The sequence below is a fragment of the Rhinopithecus bieti genome, unplaced genomic scaffold, assembly GCF_001698545.2.
Source record: "Rhinopithecus bieti isolate Rb0 unplaced genomic scaffold, ASM169854v2 scaffold_15336, whole genome shotgun sequence".
Lineage (NCBI taxonomy): Eukaryota > Metazoa > Chordata > Mammalia > Primates > Cercopithecidae > Rhinopithecus > Rhinopithecus bieti.
The window spans coordinates 979,604-1,004,285 of NW_016808678.1; the positions used below are offsets into that span (position 1 = coordinate 979,604).

At 39.9% G+C, this 24,682-nt stretch overlaps 2 protein-coding genes across 2 annotated transcripts in view; one reads left to right on the plus strand and one right to left on the minus strand.

Annotated features, from left to right (window-relative positions):
• Nucleotides 1-895, minus strand: part of LOC108538726 (protein lin-9 homolog) — an 88,963-nt gene extending 88,068 nt beyond the window's left edge. The window contains exon 1 of the mRNA XM_017886957.1: nt 820-895. Within this exon, the coding sequence (XP_017742446.1) occupies nt 820-895 (76 nt within the window). The remainder of the gene's footprint in view (nt 1-819) is intronic.
• Nucleotides 896-10,258: 9,363 nt separating this feature from the next.
• NYAP2 (neuronal tyrosine-phosphorylated phosphoinositide-3-kinase adaptor 2) overlaps nt 10,259-24,682 on the plus strand; it is a 125,491-nt gene continuing 111,067 nt past the window's right edge. Inside the window, 3 exon segments of the mRNA XM_017886958.1 lie at nt 10,259-10,265; nt 16,310-16,807; nt 16,810-17,403. Coding sequence (XP_017742447.1) covers nt 10,259-10,265; nt 16,310-16,807; nt 16,810-17,403 — 1,099 coding nt within the window.

Genomic DNA, 24,682 nt, shown 5'->3' on the forward strand with positions numbered 1-24,682 from the left:
TAAATACTTCAGATAGAATGTCTTTTTAAATTCGCACATGCATATGTGAATAAGCATCATTATATCCATTTAACAGTTGAGCTCAACAAGGCTTAGTAAAGTTAGAGTTGACTTTCCCAAGGTTATACAACTATTAAATTGGGATTAGAATTTAGGCTAATTTGACTCCTGGAAGAGTATTGGTAGTGTTTTAAAAAATGGTTAAAAAAAATGCCTTTAACAATATATTTGTAAAACAAATATACACCATCATATATAGAGGCAAATTAGTCTTTTTGACAGTATGGTGACTAAAGTCAGCTCACCCATGTTCGCCCTGTTCCTGCCACTTGGGCAAGTATTTCAATTTCTCTGTAACTATATTTTAATTTCTATAAAATGGAGTTAATAATAGTACCTACCTCATAGGGATGTTGTAAGGATTACATGAAATAATCCCCCCAAAGCACCTTGTCTGATACAAATAAAGCATTTGATAAATGATGACTATTATTATTATGCATTATTATCATTATTACTATTATTACTGAAGTTACAGTTCCATTAAAGGAGATGTTAGCACACAGCGACACAACTTCAATGAGGTTGGATGAAATGTTTTATGGCTCTGTAATTCCATGCTGCTTCCTCTGTGATCTCAGGTACTTAAAAAGATCACAAACATTTCTATCTTTTTATCACAACCAGGACAGACTTCCAAAGGATAATCCTCAGCAGACTGTATCTATGAAACGACAGGGATTCGGCTTCTACAGAGTTGACTGCCCCAGGGACAGGAGAAATGTTCCAATCATTAATCGGATTTTTCTCCCAACTTACTTTTCTTTAAGATAATATCCCCCCTGGGTTGAATCCAAATTAACTGTGCTTTTACTGGGTGCTTAGCATCATGCATTTTCCGTGGACACTTTTATGCTGTCACATTTCTTTCCCTTAAGACTTAGGAAATCACCTTACTTGGTAACTTCCTTTCACTGTAGGTAGAAATGCTGCAAGTGATAGCTACAGTGAACTTGTAAAGAAAACTTGCTGATGGCTTCAAAATATTTGGGCAAAGAGAAAAGAAAAAATAGTTATCAACCACTGGTTTAATAGCTCAGCAATCCCTAAGTTTTAAACGTGTGTATTGTTTTCCTTAGCTTCCTAGCATTTGATTGACCAGTGGGTGGAGGTGATTGATATGCTGAGATAAAACCACTCAGAGATCTCTTGGTTTGAGGAACCTACAGTAATGTATGTGTGTGTGCATGTGTGTTTGCATCTACAGTCATGCATTTCTTAATGATAGGGATGCTTTCTGAGAAAATGTGTCATTAGGCAATTTTGTTGTCATGGGAACATGACAGATTGTACTTATGCAAACCCAGATGGCATAATTTAGTATACACCTGGGCCATAAGGTAGAGCCTATTGCTTCTATGCTACAAACCTGTACAGTGTGTCATGATATTGAGTACTACAGGAAATGGTAACACAATGGTAAGTATCTGTGTATCTAAACATATATAAACGTAGAGAAGGTATAGTAAAAATATAGTATTATAATCTTATGCGACCACAGATATGGGATCCATAGTTGACTGCAACCTCATTATGTGGCACGTAAACTTTCATTAAAAAAAATGAAAGTGGAGGAAAGAGAAAAAGAAAATTTGAAGGGATATATGAGGAAAAGATTTGAAAACTTTGAATCGTTATACACTTACAGTTTATTATCCCATAAACAGTTATTTATAGTAATTATTAATTGATTGCCTATTGGGAGCAAGTTGCTGTGTAAAGTTTGCTGGGACTTTTAAAAAGATAAATTATCCCTTCAGAAAGCTCATAGCCATTGAGAGAGAAGCTGATAATCAAGTACAAGGTAAAAATGAGGAAGTCCACAAGAAAGAAAGAGATGAAGCCCAAAGTGAAAAAACAAACAAACAGAAAAGAAGAAGAAGAGGAGGAGGAGGAGCAGGAAAGAGAGGAGGAAAGGGAGGAGTTGGTGATGTTTGAGTTGGACCTGAAAAGATGGGAAGGGTCTTATTTAGGGTAAGATGGTACAGAAACAGGGGAAATGTCTCAGTAAAGTCTGAACATATACATATCTGATAAGTGTGGGGGAACAGTGGTAGTTTCGTTTGGCTAGAGTGAAGGGCATATGAAGAAGCCAAGGGGAAAAAGGATGGAAAATATTTTGGGTTATGATCGGAGGTCTGGCATGCTATTAGAGGAAGAAAAATCATACTGGCTGTGGCATTTTTTGCGTAATTCTTTGCTACTTCAGAGCAATCCCACATGGCATCACTTTCACATATAGGAAGAATGAGAGTTATAAAGGAGTTTTAGGATATTTTTATTTCCTATATTACTAGTGATATGCTTTCAAATGGCATTGCTATATTAAGCTTTATAACTACACGGGAGGTTTTTGCCAAAAAATGATTGTTTTAATCCCAAATTTATGGTCTGGGATTATGCTTACAAAGTCATTAGACCTTAAGTGTTTTATACATTGCAAAATCTAACTTGTGATTTCCCTCTGCTCTGACCCTTCCTGCCTTCCCTTGACTTTTACTTTGAGTAAAAGGAACCAAAAGAGGAAAATATCAATTTCTCAGTTAATTTTTCTAACCTTTCTTTTTGGCAAGTAAAATATTTAACCTGCCTCAATTTTTCCACATGGAAAATGTTGAGTATTCCTTCACTGACCACTCTTACCACTCTCCTTTTGTTTCTTTTGCCAGTATTACCACTCTTCATTAGTCTCATCATCCCACTTCTTAAAGACTATTTGAGGAAATGACAAGTTATAGGGTTGCTCATGACTCTTTAGGGTTATTACAAAATACCCCAAATTCTGAATGCCAATTCTAAGAATGTCAAAGGTCTGTAAGTCACTCAGCAGTGAACAAATATTTACCTAGAACCTGTGATATTCTAGTCACTTTACCCTAATGATTTAGCAAAGATCAAGATGAAAAAGGAACCTTTATTGTCATGGAGATTATGTTAAGTGGGAAAAGGGAAAATACCTACACAGGCACCAATAAGCTCACACAAACCAATAGAGAGGAAAACAAGAGAAAAATATCCAACAGGGACAAGTGCTGATTGGATGTACATAGAAGACTTCTTTGGAGAGGTAACATTTATGCTGATATCTGAGTGGCACAAAGAAGTCAGCATTGTATAGATGTAGCGGTTGAGAGGGAAAGCTTTCCCCTTTATACGCTGGAGGTTTCCTGAAAGTCAACTTAAAAAAGGAAGATAAGAGAAAAGGCACACAAAATTTATTTTAATGTGCACAGCACAAGGGAATCATGGAGGAATGATTACCTAATAACCCGATGGGGTACAGATGTTTATATAACTTTCTTCATAGGGGAAGGGGAAATGGAAGAAATGCAGCAATATGAGGGATAGTAAATAATTTTTAGAGGGGAAATGGATGGACTTGGAGAACATAAAGTGGCCTAGGATGAAGTCTGCTGGGCCCACAGAGCAGACAATGGCTAGTAAATGATTATCTTTGAGATACTGAAAGGGACAGAAATAGAAGACAATAGCTTATGACAAAAGTCTGTTCAGGTGTGTTGACAGACTTTGGTCTTTCTTTTTGCAGTATGATTTAAGTTAATTAAAACTCAGGGAAGGGACCAGAGAAAATTGTTTTCTTCTTTGGTAGGTCTGGGCTTTAGGCAGCAAGGAAACTTCAGATAACAACTCAATTCTGTGCTTTCAAAGAGAGAGGGGATTGAGAGAAGGGAGGAGTGACAGGGGAGGTCAGAGAGACCTTGAGGCTGCTTGTTCAGGCCAGCATGTCATAGTGCTGTATTTTAGGCTGTTGGCTTCAATGTTTCAACAGGGACACAAGCATTCCTGGGAGCAGGAATAAACTCATTGTTTTGGAGAAAGTAAAATGTTAATAGGTATATATTTTGAGGCCCTTCCAAATGGCAGGAATTCTGATAATGGTTTTAAATGCACAGACTCATTTGATTTTCATAATCAGTCCTACAAATATCTCCTCCTTATAGATGAAGAAACAGGTTAAACAGTGGTTCAAGATCATGAGAGGATTGGAACTGAGATCTGATTCCAGAGCACGTTCTCCCTATGTGTTCTCATGTCTTACGCTCTGCTGTTCACATCTATTAGGTTATGGAACCTAATATTTTAGCATAACCTCCCACTGAGATCATTCATTCAGAATAGTTCCTCCCTCTGATAGATATATTGTCTCTAATTCTTTTCTCTATCTTACTAGACTTGTGTAAAGGATGGAATGGCAGGTGCAATCTGAGAGCCTGTAGTAGTAGAGCTGAGGAAATGTCTGCAGCACCACCGCTGTTTCTGTTCTCTACAAGCAGGCTATGTCTAATGGGCATCCCATGTCTAGAACAGGAGAGTGATTTGGAAACAAGATACTGCCCTGGAATGCAAATATCAAACTAGAACTTGTGATATACACTGTGAACAGAGGGCTGTGTCTTCTTGGGAATGCTGGCTGCCTGCCTGGATAGATTTTCACAAAAGGGTGTTACTGTGCTGAATTTGCCTTGGTATAGGTTTGGCCACAAACTACAAGCTCAGAAACTCCCTCTCATCAGATGTCTAGAGTAGCCAAACTCAAAGAGATGGGTACATAGAACTAGAATCTCACTTTGCTCGTTTTCTGGTAAGAAAGTGTACTAGTCCATTCTCACACCACTATAAAGAAATACCTGAGACTGGGTAATTTATAAAGTAAAGAGGTTTAATTGGCTCACAGTTCTGCATGGCTGGGGAGGCCTCAGGAAACTTACAATCATGGTGGAAGGCACCTCTTCACAGGGCAGCAGGAGAGAGAATGAGTGCCAACAGGGGAAATGGCAGATGCCTATGAAACCATCAGATCTCATGAGAACTCACTCACTATCATGAGAACAGCATGGGGAAAACTGCCCCCAATATTCAATTACTTCTCACTGGGTCCATCCCATAACATGTGGGGATTATGGGAACTATAAGATGAGATTTGGGTGGGGACATAGCCAAACCGTATCATTCTGCCCCTTGCCCCTCCCAAATTTCATGTCCTCAAATATCAAAACATAATCATGCCTTCCCAATAGTCCCCCAAAGTCTTAACTCATTTCAGCATTAACCCAAAAGGCCAAGTTCAAAGTCTCATTTGAGACAAGGCAAGTCCCTTCCACCTATGAGCCTGTAAAATCAAAAGCGAATTAGTTACTTCCAAGATACAATGGGGTTACAGGCATTGGGTAAATACACCTGTTCCAAACAAGATGAATTAGCCAAAACAAAAGGTGCTACAGACCCCATGCAAGTCCAAAATCCAATAGGGTAGTCATTAAATCTTAAAGTTCCAAAATGATCTCCTTTGACCCCTTGTCTCACATCCAGGCCACACTGATGTAAGAAGTGTGCTCCCATGGCCTTGGGCAGTACAGTCCCTATGGCTGTAGATGGTACAGCCCCACTCTGTGCTGCTTTCACGGCTGGTGTTGAATGTCTGTGGGTTTTCCAGGCTCTTCCAGGCACACGGTGCAAGCTGTTGGTGGATCTACCATTCTGGGGTCTGGAGGATGGTGGCCCTCTTCTCACAGCTCCATTAGGAAATGCCATGGTGGGGACTCTGTGTGGGGGCTCCCACCCCACATTTCCCTTCCACACTGCCATAGCAGAGGTTCTCCATGAGGGCTCTGCTTCTTCAGTAAACTTCTGCCTAGACCTACAAGCATTTCCATACATCCTTGGAAATCTAGGTGAAGATTCCCAAACTTCAAGTCTTGACTTCTGTGCCCTCACAGGCCCACCACCACACGGAAGCTGCCTGAGTTTAGGACTTGCATCCTTTGAAGCAATGGCCGAGTTGTACCTTGGCCTCTTTTAGCCATGGCTGGAGCCGAAGCAGCTGGGATGCAGGGCACTATGTCCTGAGGCTTCACAGAGCCGGGGGCCCCTGGCTTCAGCCCACAAAACCCTTTTTTCCTCCTCAGCCTCTGGGCCTGTGATGGGAGGGGATGCTGTGAAGGTCTCTGACATGTCCTGGAGACATTTTCCCCATTATCTTGGTGATTAACATTTAGCTCCTTATCACTTATGAAAATTTCTGCAGCTGCAGGAGACTTGAATTTCTCCATAGAAAATTGATTTTTCTTCTCTATTGCATTGTAAGGCTGCAGATTTTCCGAACTTTTATGCTCTGCTTCCTCTTGAATGCTTTGCTGCTTAGAACTTGCTTCCACCACATACACTAAATCAGCTCTCTCAAGTTCAAAGTTCCACAGATCTCCAGGACAGGGGCTAAAATGCCATCAGTCTTTCCGCTGAAGCATAGCAAAAATCACCTTTACTCCAGTTCCCAAGGAGTTCCTCATCTCCAACTGAGACCACTTCAGCCTGGACTTCATTGTTCACATCACTATCAGCATTTGGGTCAAAACCATTCAACAAGTCTCTAGGAGGTTCCAAACTTTCCCACATTTTCCTTTCTTCTTCCAAGCCCTCCAAACTATTCCAACCTCTGCCTGTTACCCAGTTCCAAAGTCACTTCCACATTTTCAGCTGTCTTTACAGAAGTGCCCTGCTATCCATTAACAATTTACTGTGTTAATCTGTTCTCACATCACTATAAAGAACTGCCCAAGACTGGGTAATTTATAAAGAAAAGAGGTTTAATTGACTCACAGTTCTGCATGGCTGGGAGGCCTCAGGAAACGTACAATCATGGCAGAAGGCACCTCTTCACAGGGGTGCAGGAGAGAGAATGAGTGCCAGCAGGGGAAATGCCAGATGATTATAAAACCATCAGATGTTGTGAGAACTCATTATCATGAGAACTGCATGAAGGAAACCACCCCCATGATTCAGTTACTTCTCACCAGTTCCCTTGCATGACATGTGGGGATTATGGGAATTACAATTTAAGATGAGATTTGGGTGGGGACACAGTCAAATCATATTAGAAACATAGGCATAAAACTTTGGAAATCTAAATTATTAAAAGCTTTCTCATCAAATCTGAACTTAGAAAATGAATGACTCATAAGAATTATGTATATAGTGGCTTCAGGCTCTACTAGCATACTGGGTCCATGTTCACAACAGAGATCTGACAGAGGACTGGATACCCTAGGTACTGCTCTGAGGGGCCACCAGGCTTTGCTCCATGGTCTTAAGGTTTTCCATCCCTGTGGTTGGCGACCTCTACTCTGGTTGTTCTTCCTTTATATATATTAATACCTTCTCTTCTGATTTCAATCCAGATTTTTGACAAGAAAATACGTAATCTTTTTATATCTCTTCTCTGAATCATCCTGTGGTGATTTTATAATACTCAAAGGAAAGCTTACTTTCTTAATTTCTGTATTCTAAAAGGATGCTTTCTGTATCCTCAGGGTACAGTCTATACCCTAGTTCTATGAAAATGACAATATTTTTTCAACAAGATATCCACATGCACAGGAAATTAATTTTGGATTTCTTTTCAGTTATCTATTTCTGTATAATAAACCAAACCAAAATACCACGGCTTAGAACAACAACAATTTTATTATTATTGTTCTCTCTTTTCTCTTTTTTGAGACAAAATTCTGTTCTTGTCACCCAGGCCGGAGTGCAATGGCATGATCTCAGCTCACTGTAACCTCTGCCTCCGTGGTTCAAACAATTCTCCTGCCTCAGCCTCCTAAGTAGCTGGGATTACAGGTGCCTGCCACCACACCAGGCTAATTTTTGTATTTTTAGTAGAGACGGGGTTTCACCATGTTGGTCAGGCTGGTCTCAAACTCCTGACCTTGTGATCCACCTGCCTCAGCCTCCCAAAGTGCTGGGATTACAAGTGTGAGCCACCATGCCTGGCCCCTAGATTTTATTATTTCTTATTGTTCTGTGAGTTGTTGGCTCATATGGGTGGTTTCTCTGCTCTATGTGACAATGGCTAGGACCTCTTATTTTTCTGTACTCAGCTGGCAGTTGGGATGGTTGGAACATTGAATAATGCTTCACTTATATGTCTGAGCAATCTTTCTCCTCTCTGGCCTCTTCTATGACTAGGTTGAACTTCTTCATAACATGTTGGTCGCAGAGGTCTTTCACAGCAATTGGCTCTCAAGATAGAGGAAGTGAATCCCACCAGTCCTCTTACATCTAAGACATAGAAAATCACTTCTGACACACTCTGTAGGTCAAGGCAAGAAACAAGGCCAGCTCTTATTTCAGGAGAGGGAGATAGATCCTATCTGTTGATAGACAGAATGTGTAAAAGAAGGGAAGGTGTTGAGGGTGGCTCTCTTGAAAGACTGTCAAATGAAATTTGCCTTCCAGCCACAGTATTTCCAATAGGCAAAATATTCTCACCCTCTTCCCCAAAAGTTTCATGATATGGCAACATCAGATTGAAATGAAGGTTTCATCATCTAAATCATGCCCATGTGCAATGAAGCACCTTGGTGCAGTTTCTCAGGACAGCTCCTAGGTTGCAATTCCTCATATGCAAAGGCTTTCAATTAAAAGTATAATTTATCTGCAACCACACAAACCTAACATACACTGGGAGGTCAGGGGCAGGTAAAGTGTGATGTACAGTCTCATTCAAAAACTGGGGGCTAGAGGGAGGGGGGAGGGACATAGGAGTCACTGGTTCGCAGCAATTCAGAAGTTGAATTAGACTCATGTGTCCAGTTCTCCCTACTCTGAGGGCAAAAAAAAAAAAAAAAAAAAAACAAAAAATTGTTGATAAGGGCCCAGTTTTGCTCCCTGGTTTTGATTATCTGTAGTTCTTGATTTTGCTCTCTAAGCTCTTGAATCTACTCTCCAAATCATCTTTTCTTTTCTATAACAAATGACCTGTACCCGAAAGTGAGTAGTTTTCCTAGCTACTTCCAGCCTTTAAAAGATTTGGAGCCCAAAATCTTTTTTAATTTAAATTTTGAACTATCTCTGTCCTGTCTAACAGTGTTGCACAATATCCTGATAACGTTTGTGGGCTTTCTATGACTGAGATCTTTTTTAATTTAAATTTTGAACTATCTCTGTCCTGTCTAACAGTGTTGCACAATATCCTGATAATGTTTGTGGGCTTTCTATGACTGAGATCTTACTGCATTTCTTTAGATGAAAGACAGAACCACAGATTGCCTTGAGACAGGCTCCTCTCTACTTAAGGCTATGGTCAGGGCATTGGGGCACAGTGCTTGTGACATTCTTAAGAGCCCCAGGTTCAGTACCTTAAACCTTTCAGAGATGTCAACAGGGGCTCTTATATTCAAACCCTTAATTTGATTTTTACACCAAGTCCACATTTTACTGGCAGAGCTCTGAATTTGACCTTTGCTCTGAAGCTTGTTTTTATTTTGAAACCCTTTGTTGCTCAGAAAAGTCTTCATGGCAAACACTGCGCTGGAACTATTTCCTTTCATTTCTGCTTGAGAACGAAACAGCTCTTGCCTGAGTGCTCTGTCTCCTGCAATCCTCTATTGTACATGGCTAAAACAGACCAACTCACAGTTTCATCTTCTTCCAGAACTCACCTTCGTTAGGTCCACAATTTCATTAGGTACATTTTGTATTTTCTGCATTACGACAGGCAACATCTTGCCAATTTTTCCCCAATATATAACACCACGCTCCCTTTTTCCAGCCTCCAATATCAATTTCCTTAACAGCTTTAGAGCTTCCAGCTGGTCTCCTCATTATCCTTCAGGCCTCTGCTATCACTGAGTACCAAAACCGGTGTACAGGTTTTAGATTTTTATTATAGTAGCACTGTACTTCTGATACCAGTTTTAGGTATGTATAACTGCATAATTTAGAGATATAAAAAGCATTGATTATATTTGCTCAAAATTTTGTGGGTTAAAAATTCAACAGGACTCAGTGGACATGGCTTACCACCGAGCCAAAATGTCTGCTATCTCATCTAGGGTAGCTCAGACAGATGTGGGGGCCACTGGGACAGCTTTACTGAAGTTGTATGGCTAGGGTTTCATTTTCATTATTGATTCCATTTCTTGGTTCTTTTCCCCATGGATAGCTTGAGCTTCCTTACAGCATGGTGATCTTTTGAGTGGTCAGATTTATGACTTAGTGGCTTGCTTTCCTTGGGAGAAAGTGGAAGCTGCCAGAATCAAGGGGAGAAGAAATAGATTCCACCTCTTACTGAATGAGAACATATATAGGTATAGGGAGAAAAAGAATTTATGGATCAGTTACTGGAGACTTTCAGCCACAGGTGTTCTGGTTTGGGGTTTTTCAAACATTCTTGATCATGACCCGTAAGAAATATGTGTGGCTCAGGGAATTTCTATATACTTACATATTGTTTCAAGAAGCAACCTTTAGCTCTTTCCCATGAAAGGGAATCATATTTTCTAATCTATTCTAATTTATTGTTTTAAAATGCTGGTCACAAACTCTAATTTTATTTTACAACTGGTGAGTTGAAATGAATACTTTAAAGAACAGTAGTTCTGATTAAAGTCCCTTGTTGTATATATAGCAAAAGTGAGTGTAAATAAAAATGCACTTCAAAGTAATTTGCCAATGTTCTGCATCCTGACTGAGGCAGAGAAGGGATTAGAATCATGTCTTCTAGTTTAAGGCAAGACCCTTTCAGTCCCACTTGACTTTCTGACCACACTGTTGAGCCAGTTCCATGCCTTACTTCATTTGGTCCCACCAAAATGTTCATCTGAGTTCTCTGTTTTCACTGTCGCCAGATCCAGTACTGTAACACAGGTCCTACAACTTTAAACCTAATCCTTTTTGTGCATGATTACACTTTCTTGTTCCTACTGTAAACAGACTAAGGTCGTTTGCAACTTCCATTCCTTACCATCTTAATTAAAAAAAAAAAAAAATAGTGGATAGTATTGTGGGGCTTGTGACTGTGAAAATAAAAATATCCTTCAAAGTCATGGAGTTGTGAGCTGTGAAAAGAGTTATTGTGAGCACAGTTCTGCTGAAAGTGGGAAATGTGTCTCTCACCTTCCAGAATCAGCCAGTTCCAGTATCACACAGTGTAGACGTTATTTTCCTTCAATGGATTCACATTTTCCTGTTTGAATTACTTATTTAAATATAACTCTAAAACACGACATGCAAAGTTATAGTGCTGCTACGGAAAGGACTGTTTAAAAGGATACTTCATGCCATAAACAAAATAATGAATTGCATAGCTTTTTCCTTTACGGGTTTCTTTGTTTCAAAGGGTGTGGAATTAAATTTAAGTTATGAGATTGTCTTAGATACTGTGGTTAATAAGGAATTCATATTTGTTCATTAGTAATATGTGGAATTTGGGCTGGATATCTCGAAGAGCCCTTTGTATTCTGGGATTCTGTGGCCACAGTCTTTCTAGGAAGGGACGAGGCTAACCTCTGTTGTATCTCTTTTTTTTTCACCTCTTGGGTCAAGAACACCTGCAGATACTAAAGCATGGTTTTACATTACACTTTCTTTTTAATAAGGAAAAAAGTATTTCCTAAAGATAGGTTGACAAGGCACGTGGTGAATTTCCAAAATTAACTGTGAAAGGAAGATCATCTGGGCATGACTGAAAGCCATGTATAACCTTTGTGCTCACATAACTCTTTTCAAAAATGTCACTTTCTGCTTATTAAATGCTACTGTCATTATACTATTTTAAGCATTAAAGCTTGTGTTCTGGAGCTTCACAGGAATTATTGCTTCTATCTTTGGGCTTATTAGAAATAATTTAAAATGTATTCAAGAGTGATGAAAATCACCTTTTTATTATGGTTGAATTTGGTTAAATGTTGAAATTTGCAGTGCCATTTTATTGTCTTTTATTAGCAATATTTTAGCATCTATGTATGTAGCATAAGACTATTTCTAAGTACCTTATAAAGAAGTGGCATTTTAAATAAAATGGTTTTTTAAAAACATTTTCAAGTTCCTAGAATGAGGTTAAGTTGGAATAAATTATGGGACAATGTTGTCTGAAATTTCATACTTTTCTTATGGAGATACACTTTTAAAACAGCGCCCATGATAGTGACAGTTGAAATACATTTTCATTGTTATATAAATTATTTACTCAATACTTGTACTAAGGTAGAACCAGATGATTCATGGAAAATGAAAAAAAAAATTAGTTTATTGGAAACAAATTTGTTTCCTCCTCTGATTTACCACAAAGAACCATGAGATTACAAGGATGGATGTCAGGGAATGAAAAGCAGATTTTTTTTTTTAAAGAAGCCCCTGCCCCCATATTGAAAGAATGAATCTGTTAATTCATCCTGATCATCTATAATTTACTGAAGAGTCTATTCTCGAAACATCTTCACACCCTCATTTAATTTAATTATTATTATTTTTTTTTTTTTGAGACAGAGTCTCGCTCTGTCACCCAGGCTGGAGTACAGTGGTGCCATCTTGGGTCATCTGCCTCCTGGGTTCAAGCGATTCTCCTGCTTCAGCCTCCTGAGATAGCTGGGATTATAGGTATGCACCACCACACCTGGCTAATTTTTATACTTTTGGTAGAGATGGGGTTTTTCCATGTTGGCCAGGCTGGTCTCGAACTCCTGACCTCAAGTAATCCACCTGCCTCCGCCTCCCAAGGTACTGGGATTACAGGCGTGAGCCATTTTACCCCACACTCACACCTTCGTTTTAAAGTTGGATCAATAATAAGAGAAAGGACTGGAGGGGAGATTGATTGAACTTTATGAATCTGCTTGCATTAGGATCTCTTCACCAGCAGGGAAGGGAAGAGGGAAGAAGCTTGCCTAGATAAAGAGGGATTCCCTTGGCAAGGCAGGCTAGAGACTAACTTCAGCTTGTGGGCTGAACAAGCAGAGCAGCATGAAACAGGAGTAAGTGTATCAAAACAAACAACAAACAGCAAACATCCAGAGAATGGGTCAGATTTAAGTAGTAAGTGCCTTCCACAAATTAGAAACCAGAGTCAGAGAGTCAGATCAAAGGAGTGAGCATGACAAGCCATGTGGTGGAAGGGTGCTCTTGGCCCATGTATGGGATGAGCATCTCTAGATGTAGCCAGAATGTGCTCTCTGTGACATAGTTGTAAAAGTTAAGGGAGGTAGGGGACAGGGAGCAGGAGAAACTTAAGGGGCTTGGAAAGAGTTGTTTAATCCTAAAATAACAAAGTTAGTTAAAGTTTTCCAATGCCAGAGGATGAAATTAAAATGTTCATTGTTCATCTGTAAAGGTCTTTTACATTAGGACTTAATAAATATAATGTTGTATTAGGTAACTAAACTTGTTTTACTGTAACAAAATTAGAGAGTGGCTTAAATTCGAGAAATTTTCTCACAATTCTTGGGGCTAAAAGTTCAAAATCAAGATAGTAGCATGGTCAGTTTCTGGTGAGGGCTCTCTACTTGACTTGTAGACTGATTAGACTGATGCTTTCTCTCTGTTCTCATATGGCATACGTGCACACGCATGCACACACACACACAGAAAGAGAGAGAGAGAGAGCTCTGCTGTCTCTTCTTATAATCAATCACATCATGAGGGTCCTACCCTCATGACCTCATCCAAGCCTAATTATCTCCCAAAGGATCTATCTCCAAATACCATCACTTTGGAAGTCAGGGCTTCAACAGATGACTTTTTTTGTGGAAGAATGGGGACCCAATTCAGTCAATAGCAACTGTCAACTCTGATAATCTCACAGGTACCATAAGATGTTATATTTTGTTTCCCTTGTCATACAACATCTATACTTGGTTTGTCATTGAAATTGTTCGTAAATCGATTGTCTAGATTCCTTCTCAATTAGTAGTTGTTCTACTTAATTCTAAGTATGCTGCATTCTGCAATAGAAACATCTCTTTCTTAAATCATTTCATAGATATAGAGGGGTTTTATTTAATTTTTTTCTGTTTCTTTTGGCAAACAAAATGAAATGGCATTTGCTCACAATTGGAGTAAATCCAAACATAGCTCTCTTCCATTCCAAAGGCCACCTTATCATCTGTGTGGGAAAGAGAGAAGTTGTCGCCAATGTTGTTAATCAACTGTTGCTTCTCTGAATACCGTACCATGCCCAAATCTGCCACTGACAGCCTCACTACCTGGGAATCCCACACTGTAGTCTCCCATAAATCCAGTGCTGCTATCTAGGCATAGGCTTAGCAGATGCTTAAGTTCTTACCCTGTTATTTCTCTCCACAGTCTATGTTGGAGTGTCAGACTTTAGTGAAGGGTCAAAGATAATGAAAGTAAATTATAATTTAAGAGGGTGAAAAATGAAAACATAATTCTAAATGTGATTATTTCCATATGATGAAATTACCCATCTTAGGGACACACACTAAATTCTAGTCTTAGGTTAGCCCTCCCTTCATAGAGCACCTCACTCTTCAGTCCTCTGCCCTCAAAGAATTCCCTCAGCCCCACTCCATTCAATCCCTAGAACTCAGTATTTGTAGAAAATAATTTCCCAGAACCTGTAGTTGGTCTACAGTCATTTCTTGCTGTTGAAAATGGCAGGAAACAAGTTTCAGAAAAATAGTCTGGATGAGCTTTGGTTCTTCCAAGTCCTGACCAAAACTATGTCAACCTTGTTCGCTGATTTATAGTTTTACTTTATTGGGGCTCAGACTTTTGTATATAATCTGATGACTTATTAAAATCGTATGAAAATTAATGTACTGAGATTTCAAAACCAGTAAAATATATGCCAAGTTAGGTGGTACAATTATTGATTGCTTTGGGTCCCTCCTAAAAAGATTGACTGCATAACTTTCACCCCATTTTGTCTCTAGGCTTTTCACTTTGGGCATTAAAAGACTTTACTGCTACAGTCCCCCTGGAACATAACATCTAGTTCTACCCAGTATGGGTTAATGGAAATTCCAGACAGATTACGAACCTTCCCCTCAAAAAGCTGTTTGGTTGTAGTGAGTAAAACCATCATCATAGGCACATTGGAACAAAATAGTTGAAACAGGAGTGATCTAGAAAGGTGAAATACATAGTCGCTGCTAGAATATTTGATTGGTTCCCTGTTGCTGAAGGCTCAGTTGATGGGTGGAGCAGCCATCTAGCTTATCCTTAATCATTTTCAGCTCCTTTACCACGTTTTAGTAAAACTCTTGTATATAAATTAGGCCAGTTAAAGTTAAAAAAAAAAAAAAAAAAGGAAAATTCAAGTGTTTCCCCATTTGTGCCTTGAGACCCTTCTCTTTAGCCTGTTAGCTCCTCATAGTCTTACAACTCTAAGCTGTACTGTCAACTCACACTATATGCTATCATCTTCTGTAAGCAACCACATTCTGCTACATTGCATAATAAAGATGATCTCTGTAATCATATATCAACACAATGAGATAATGAGATAATAACAAGATTCAACTACCTTCCTTGCATGCTAAACAATTGATTTTAGTCACAGGCATTTGCCAGCCTCTTCCATGCTATTGTATGGTGTCAGAAGTTTATGTTTTGTCAATAAAGGGTCTTCCAGCAGGCTGTGCAATGGTTTGGTACACATATCTGTTATGAGTTTCCAGAAGTTATTCTTGAAACTTACACATGGTTCCCTGAGTTATTCTCTTTTAAAACTCTCGAGGGCATTCTGATGTGTCAGTGGAACGTACCTAATAAATTCTTTCCGAGACAGCACTTGGAATATCATAAGAGATCTTAAGAACAAAAACAGGCAAATACACCATAATCAACAATACCTGGAGATTTAAAGATTAACTTGTCTAGCCTCATAAGATTTTCATATCAATTTCCCCTGAAATATCAGACCCATCTGTATGGAAGCTATTTATTTGAACCAAGACAGATTTTAAGTCTAGCAGGCTGGGAAATTTTTATCCTAAATGCAAGCAAGATATGTTCACCTGCAAAAACCACATCAGTAAAAGGGTGCAATCTGTATGGTATTTTGACCAATAGTGCCAGCAGACACTCTAGTTTTTTTTTTTTTTTTTTTTTTTCCTCCTGCATTTCTTTCTCAATTCATGCAGGTTAGCTTTCACAAAATTTATGATTGCTTTTATCCAATATGTTTCATCTGAAAGCTTCTATTTAGGCATTCTAAGGGAAAGGAGTGAACAGTCCTCGTTTTAATGCATTTTTCAGTGTTAGACTATGAATATCAGTTTAAAGATGACTATTATTCCACCATCAAGTTTTCTAAATATGGAAAATACTTGACTCTTTGGTTGATTTTTACTCTGAACCTCAAACTAAGAATGAAGCTGTCTACCCCTCTGGTCTAAAGTTTATTGTAGTAAATCCACATGCAAATCATTTCTGAAAACTCGCCTATTATACTCATCTATTCCACTACGTTTTTTTCTTCTTTTAGTGTCAGCTAAACCAAGACCCCACAGTGATGAGTATTCCAAGAAGATTCCTCCTCCCAAACCGAAGCGGAATCCGAACACTCAGCTGAGCACATCTTTCGATGAAACGTACATCAAAAAGCACGGACCCCGGAGGACGTCGCTGCCGCGGGACTCCTCCCTGTCCCATATGGGCAGCCCCGCGGGAGACCCCGAGGAAGAGGAGCCCGTGTACATCGAGATGGTGGGGAACATTCTCAGAGACTTCAGGAAGGAGGACGACGACCAGAGCGAGGCCGTCTATGAGGAAATGAAGTACCCCATCTTTGACGACTTGGGCCAAGACACCAAATGTGACTTTGACCATCACAGCTGTTCTTCGCAATGTGCTACTCCCACGGTGCCTGACTTGGACTTTGCCAAGGCCTCAGTGCCATGCCCCCCCAAGGGGCTGCTTTGTGACATACCCCCACCCTTTCCCAACCTGCTTTCTCACAGACCCCCGCTGCTGGTATTCCCGCCCGCCCCGTACATTGCTCCCCCAACTCCGATGAGTCCCCGCTCACCCCTCTGGAGGTCACGAAGCTTCCCGTGCTGGAAAACGTGTCTTACATGAAACAGCCGGCGGGGGCGTCACCCTCCGCGCTGCCGTCCCACGTCCCCAGCCATGCGAAACTGGAGAAAGAGCAGGCCGCGGCCCTGGGACCTGCCTCTGCCACCCCTGCGCTCTCCTCGTCGCCTCCGCCCCCGTCCACGCTGTACCGAACCCAGTCTCCCCACGGCTACCCTAAAAGCCACTCCACCTCTCCCTCCCCCGTCAGCATGGGGAGGTCCCTGACTCCCCTGAGCCTCAAAAGGCCTCCCCCTTATGACGCTGTGCATTCGGGCAGCCTCTCAAGGAGCTCTCCTTCAGTGCCTCACTCGACCCCCAGACCCGTGTCGCAAGATGGGGCCAAGATGGTCAACGCTGCGGTGAACACCTACGGGGCTGCCCCGGGCGGCTCCCGGTCCCGGACACCCACGAGTCCGCTGGAGGAACTGACCAGCCTGTTCTCCTCCGGCCGCAGCCTGCTGCGCAAGTCGTCCAGTGGCCGGCGCTCCAAAGAGTCTGCAGAGAGTAAGTGTGCAGGGCCTGCCTGAGCCCCAGAGCCCAGTGCCAGGCTTACAACCAGGGTGAAGTCCATTGTGTGCGGGTAACGCACAGAGAACGGGGTCTTGAGGCCTTGGAGTTGAAATCTTAGCATGCAAAATGTGTTAGTTCACTTTTGCCTTGCTAAGTCAAATAGCGTATCCTGAAGGTATTAAAGATGGCAGTCTGCAAAATATACCATTTCCTATTTAAAAGAAGAGTGTCTTTGAAAAATAAGGTATAAAAGCTAAATTCTTGCAGTGGTCCTGGAAAGTTGAACAGTGAAAATAGGGACCACTGTGGAATTTTAGGTATGTGCACACAACACACCGAGTACGTGGTCTTGAGGCCTTTGAGTTGCAATCTTAACATGCAAACTGTGTTAATTCACTTTTGCCACACTAAGCCAGATCGTGTATCTTGAATGTAAGCTGAAAGAATTAAAAATGACAATCTGCACAATATAACATTTTTAAATAGGAAATGTTATATTCCTATTTAAAAGAAGAGTGTTTAAAAAAAAAAGAAAAGTAAAAAATCTAAATTTTTACAATGGGCCTGGAAAGTCAAACAGTGACAACAGAGACCATAATGGAATTTTTAGGTAAATACCTTGATTTGGGGGCAAGGGTTTGGGGGGCGGAATTAAACATTCAAACATGCAATTGATAAATGTTAAAACTTAAAAACACTTCTTAAGACCAGGTGTGGTGGCTCACGCCTATAATCCCAGCACTTTGGGAGGCCAAGGTGGGAGGATCACGAGGTCAGGAGACCCAGACGATCCTGGCTAACACTGTGAAACCCCATCTCTACTAAAATACAAAAAAAAAAAAAATATATATATATATATAGCCGGGCATGGTAGCGGGCACCTTTAGTCCCAGCTACTCGGGAAGCTGAGGCAGGAGAATGGTGTGAACCCGGGAGGTGAGCTTGCAGTGAGCCCAGATCATGCCACTGCCTTCCAGCCTGGGTGACAGAGCAGGACTCCGTCTCAAAACAAACAAACAAAGAAACAAACAAAAAAACCTTCTTGAGCAAATTCCCATTAGAAAACCTCTGTTGGAAAGAAAGCAGTTTGATTAGAATTTAGGATATTCTTTGACATAAAAAATGATTCTCTTTGTATACTTCATGTTCTTATATTTTTACCATTACTATAAATGAGAATAGGCCCATTGTTTTCCTTTTAAAAGTCATGGCGATTTACATCTTATTTCTGTGGTACTCTTCCTAGATCCATCAATATATAACTTACAGAAAAGTCGCTAAGGTGGTGAATATTATTTTTACTACTGAATTTCAAAGACCAGGAAATTTATCTATCTGAATAACCCTTTTATGAGTCCCAAATCAATTCACAAGTGTATAGTAAAGTCAAAACAGACCCAGATTAGTCTTTTTTCTAAGTCCATTTCATTAAATTACATTTCTTTCTCTTATTTAAAAATTCCTTAGGCACCTAAGCTGATAATTAATCAGTTACATCTCAAATTATGCCTCTACATGATTTTTTAAAAAATTTATCTATTCATACAGTCATACTGAGAACTTTCCTTAAAGGAAAAGAAACTCTCAATACTTCTGATAATGAAAATGACAATGGCATTTTTTAGATAATTAATATCTATTGGTAGTTATAAGCAACGAATTCTCTTTTTTGCCTTTACCTAGAGACTTATGAAAAAACTGGCTACTTCAATAATTGCCCCCAAAACATTTTAATTGCCTAAGTGAAAGGCAGTCATTTCTAATATATTAGGCATGTCTGGAGTTACATGCATGCGTATGTACATACATACATAAAATTATTTTAACAGTTGAATTTAAAACTAGAAATAATCTATTTCTAGAGCAGTTGTCAACTAGGGCAATTTTGTACCCCAGGATATTTGGCAATGTCTAGAGATATTATTGGTTGTTACAACTGGGGGCGTTACTGACATCTATTGCGTAAAACCCAGAGATGCTTCTTAACAGCATATAAAGAGCAAGACTGCCACCCGACCCCACACAGACACAAAGAATGATCTGGTCTACAATGTCAATACTGCCAAAGTTGTAAAACCCTAGTCTAGATAATTTACTAAAGCTTAAAGTTTCTTCTAGATAATTCATTGATTGATTTGGTTTTCACACAGATCAAATAAGGTGTTTAGAATAAGAGAAAATATTATTTTAAACATTTTACTTTAAAAACACATAATGGGTATTAGGAAATTAATAGAGATTTCATCTTAGAATTGGTGAGACAATTGGGTTTTCTCCCTACCTGTCAGCTTCTTTGGAGGATCCTTAACAGCTCCAGCTGGCAGCTATGCCAATTAACTAGGAAAAAAGTATATGCAAAAGAAATGATTAACTAATGAAGCTATTTCAAGAAAAATCCATCTGTTAGAATCAGTCTGTGTACTATATGTCACAGACTTCCCCATCCAACTCCAAAAACAAGATTTGTGTACTTCTAAAACAAAGCTTGTACATGGAAGAGTGGTCAGGGCTCTTCTTAGCTTTTAGGGAGCCAATGATTGAATTATTTCACATGTGCTATTAACCATGCATCAACTCTGCAGAGAAAGGGATGCCCCTGAGTTACATTAACCTCAATATTTTACTTTACATAAATGGAAAGGAGGAAAAATGCAGGTAATACAAATGAATAATCAAAAAATCAGATGGACAAATCAAATTGCTATTTATTTTTGACTCTCAAGGAAAATAGAAAGACACCATTAGATGCTGTCAAAGGGGCTCTCAGAATCTTTCCATAATGCCTTCAGTTAAACAATAACCTGGGGACATATGGTTAAATGTTAGCATCACCATTTACTTGTATTCAAGAAACTATTGCTTTCATCTAACAAGGTTAAAAGATAATTTATGTAAGCAAGAGAATAGAGACAGGAGAAAGTAAAACAGGCAACTCAAAATGACCGACTGTTGTTTTCCTTTCCTTGACTAAGTTACTGATTAGTTGGCAGCTTGCAAGGAGGACAGACCAGAGTAATGCAGATTCAAAATAGATAACAATTACACTACCTGTGGATTCTCCCAGAGACCTTGAGAGTTTAAGAATGGAATACATGGTGGGCAATCTGTGAATCACATCTATCCTTGTCTTAGCATCTCGGTCTTAGTCGTGCTGAGTGTGTGCCACTTCCTTCATCAGAATTCCTCAATACTTGAGTTTGAGAACCACTGATAAAAGCTGCTTCAGACAGGAGCTGGTGCTGCTGGTCCAGAAGGCGAGGAAGAAACCTAAGACTGGCTGGCAGCAGTCCTCACCTCAGAAGTCCATCCAGATGAGTCCAGGGTTTTGTAGGGGGAGGACTAGCCAGAGCATGGCGGGCCCTCCAGATGGGGCTGTGACTCAGAACAAAGGTGTGCTATCTCAGAGGACACTCTCGAGTCAGTGTGGGAGAGCAGAGAGAACAGTGTAACTCACAGGCAAAAGGAGAGGATGGAAGTCTTTCTTGTGGGGCACTGAAAGGACGGAATGAGAGCATTACTGGCAATCTGGGGCTCTAGCATTCATGACTGGGCCAAAGAGCTGAGAAATTGGGGCTCACAATGCTAATGAGGAATAAGGTAGTAAGATTCTCACAAAGTGCCTTGGGCTCAAACAGATTTGTCTCAGGAACAAGGGCAAGACCAACTAAGCCTAGAGTGGGAGCATCAAAGAAACTAATGGTAAGGATGTGGAAGAAGGCAGCAGTGGCCATCCCCTTCCTCGAGAACACCTCCATAATAATAGTGGCATATACTTAACCTTCAATGCCATTTACTCTGTACCAGAACTTTCTAGGAAATTTACAAGTATTTGGTCCTCATAGCAGTACTCTGAGGCATGTAATATTGACCTTGCCGTTTTAAAGATGGAAGAAACTAAGGCACAACTCTTGCAGTCACATGGGGAGTAAATCCGGGATTTGAATCCCGATTATTTGGCTCTAGAGTTTCTTTGACTTAATGATACCTTATCTATACTTGATCAATCTCTCCAAAATTCACCAATTTTCATCAAAAGTCTAAGGGCTCATGATGTTATTCTCAGGGATATCTGCTTAATGAGAGAAAGCCTCATCTGTACACAAATGGCATGAACTACTTAGTGATTGGCATCAATTTAGGAAGGTGGTGAGAAATCTTTTGGGCACCCTTCAAAACTCACTTTGGAATATCTCAGTTACTGCAAGGAGCTCTGTACCCCAGATTTCTGAGCTGCCCCTAAAGGCATGTGGTCTGCCCAGTGGGCCTCAGAATCGCCTAAATGACCTAAGTAAAAAGATGTGAGTGCTCACCTTAGTGCCTCTAAGCATAACAAGGATGTATGTTCAGGTTTCTTTGATCAAAAGAGATGAGGGTTCACCTCAGTGCCTCTAAGCATAACTTAAGGGTGTATGTGGAGGTTTCTTTGGTCTGTTAGATATGGAGTACTGAGCTACTATCCAGGGATACAGGGCTTTTGTCCTCAGTGCTTGCATCTTGGCCATAACTATGCAGAAGTTTGATGGCCCATGGCTACTCCAAGGGGAAAATAGTTGATTAATCCAAAACTCCAGCCAATGCACCAAAGCAATGAGCACCCTAGCAGCACTAATCTGAAAACTGACTGGGGTAAAACAGACAAACCAACTCCAAGGGGCCCTATGCTTCTTAGCACCACCTCTTTTCTCTTTACATTTGTGGTACTATGTACTTGACAGAATTAGACACTCATCTTTAAAATTTTTAAAAAATACAATTCTTCAAGAACAAGCTGACCTATTTTTAAAGTGAAGGGATTTTTTTCAGGATGAGGTTAAATAGAATATAACTAAAATTCCTTGATTTTTTTTTTTTTTTTTTTTTTTTTTTTTTGAGACGGAGTCTCGCTCTGTCACCCAGGCTGGAGGGCAGTGGCCGGATCTCAGCTCACTGCAAGCTCCGCCTCCCGGGTTTACGCCATTCTCCTGCCTCAACCTCCCAAGTAGCTGGGACTACAGGCGCCCGCCACCTCGCCCGGCTAGTTTTTTTTTTTTTTTTTATTTTTTAGTAGAGACGGAGTTTCACCATGTTAGCCAGGATGGTGTCGATCTCCTGACCTCGTGATCCGCCCGTCTCGGCCTCCCAAAGTGCTGGGATTACAGGCTTGAGCCACCTTGCCCGGCCTGATTTTGAAAATTCGTGTGGCTCCTTGGTTAATTGGGACCATGACATTGTCTGTTTTTCTCATTTAGTTTATCCTAGAATTGCAATATAGAATCACTGAAGAAGACATAATTTCATAAATAATTGCTCACCTTTTTGGGGGTAGACTGCAGCTGTCCTTGATTGATGCAGGCAGACATGTTTATCCCCCATGTTTATATTCTCTGGCTGCTGAATCTTTAAGTGCAATTTCATGTCACCAATTTAATCAGCAATCCATTAAGAAGAACCCTACCTGCTTTAGATGTAAAAATGCAGAAACATTTTCAATTCAGAAATTGTTATACCAGTCTTTTTTAAACCAAGATTCCCTCAGTAGTATTTAATTTTACACACATGAAAATACTAGAACTGATTTTCCCTCCTGTTCTGTTACTTGAAATAAACATTTAATTTCTGGGTTTTTTTGTTTTTTTGTTTTTTTTGGTTTTAGAGACTATCATGTATTCTTGACACTTTGAGAACAATAAGTAATTAAATATTCAGTATAAGTGAGTTCCTGCTGGCTACATCATGTTACCCTAGGCGTGTCCTACATTCTAATTAAATATGATGTTGAAGTTTAGCATAAGGCTGGATGTCACAAAAGGTGGTTTCCATTAACAAGCTTTGAGACCTTAAATAAGTCAGTTTGCCTTTGTCTTAGTTTTCTCACTTTTCAAATGAAAATATTAGATGCTAAAACTGAGTCCCTTCTGGCCTGGCTTCTTGTATGGGGCTTCTTCAGATTACTGGCGATCTGTAAATCTCCAAAGGGAGACCCACTTCCTCCTTCTGAGACTTTCCTTCTGACGTTGTTCTCGCTTGCTGAAAGAACTTCGCCAGAAACTTAATGAAAAACTTGTCAGCCTAATCCTTGACTCCCAACTCAGTGAACCAATTTCTCCGTGGTGTTTTCCTTATGCTATTGTCTTTGAGTACTTTTTTTCAAATTTTGGTAATGATATGAGACTTATTCCAATGCATTATAAAGATTATTTCTATCTGATTCTCTCTATTGAGACAAAGGAACAGGGAGAACAAGCTACAAACCTTTTCATCATTTTACTTTTTGTAATATTTGATCCAATATAATCTTTTCCCAAGTTGGTACATGATAAATATTTATTGAACTCATTGAATTAATAGGCACAGTCACTGAAGAAGGCTATTGAACTTTAGGGAAAAAAGCCATGTAAGAAATGTTTGACCATTAAGTGAAAAAACAAAAATCAGCTTCTATGTTTGACTTAGAATATTCCACATTAAAATCAATATAGTCATTCAGCAAAAAAGCAGCTATGCTGAATGCTGAATTCATTGCTTCTGCTCTTAAGTGCATGTTTGAAAGAATGGCCATTCCATTCCAGGCAGATTTATTGGAGGGAAAGATATAAAGAATATACCCATCAAGCATTTAAATTTGGACCATTTTGTAAGGTCAAATCATCGTCAGTTTCTGTACGAAGGAATGAGCTGCGAAAATTGATCTCTTTTCTACCTTTGTAGAAAGAAAGATACCTTTTTTTAAAAAAAGAAAATAACGTTTTAAAGAAGAAATTTCAGTCTGCTTAACATTGTGCATTATTGATCAAAATTGTAAAGAGAATAAAACACATTCAATGACTGGGTGTGGTGGCTGACGCCTGTAATCCCAGCACTTTGGGAGGCTGAGGCGGGCATATTACTTGAGGTCAGGAGTTTGAGATCAGCCTGGCCAACATGGTGAAACCCCATCTCTACTAAAAATACAAAAATTAGTCAGGTGTGGTGGTGGGTGCCTGCAATCCTAACTACTCAGCCTGGCCAACATAGTGAAACCCCATCTCTACTAAAAATTCAAAAATTAGTTGGGTGTGGTGGTGGGTGCCTGCAATCCTAGGTACTCAGGAGGCTGAGACAGGAGAATTGCTTTCACCCGAGAGGCAGAGGTTACAGTGAGCCGAGATCATGCCGCTGCACTCCAGCCTGGGTGACACAGTGAAACTCTGTCTAAAAAAATAAAATAAAATAAAACCATTCAAATAGGTCATTTAACATCTTCGTTGGAAAGACATTGCATAAATCTACAAAGCTATCATTATGTGACTGGCGG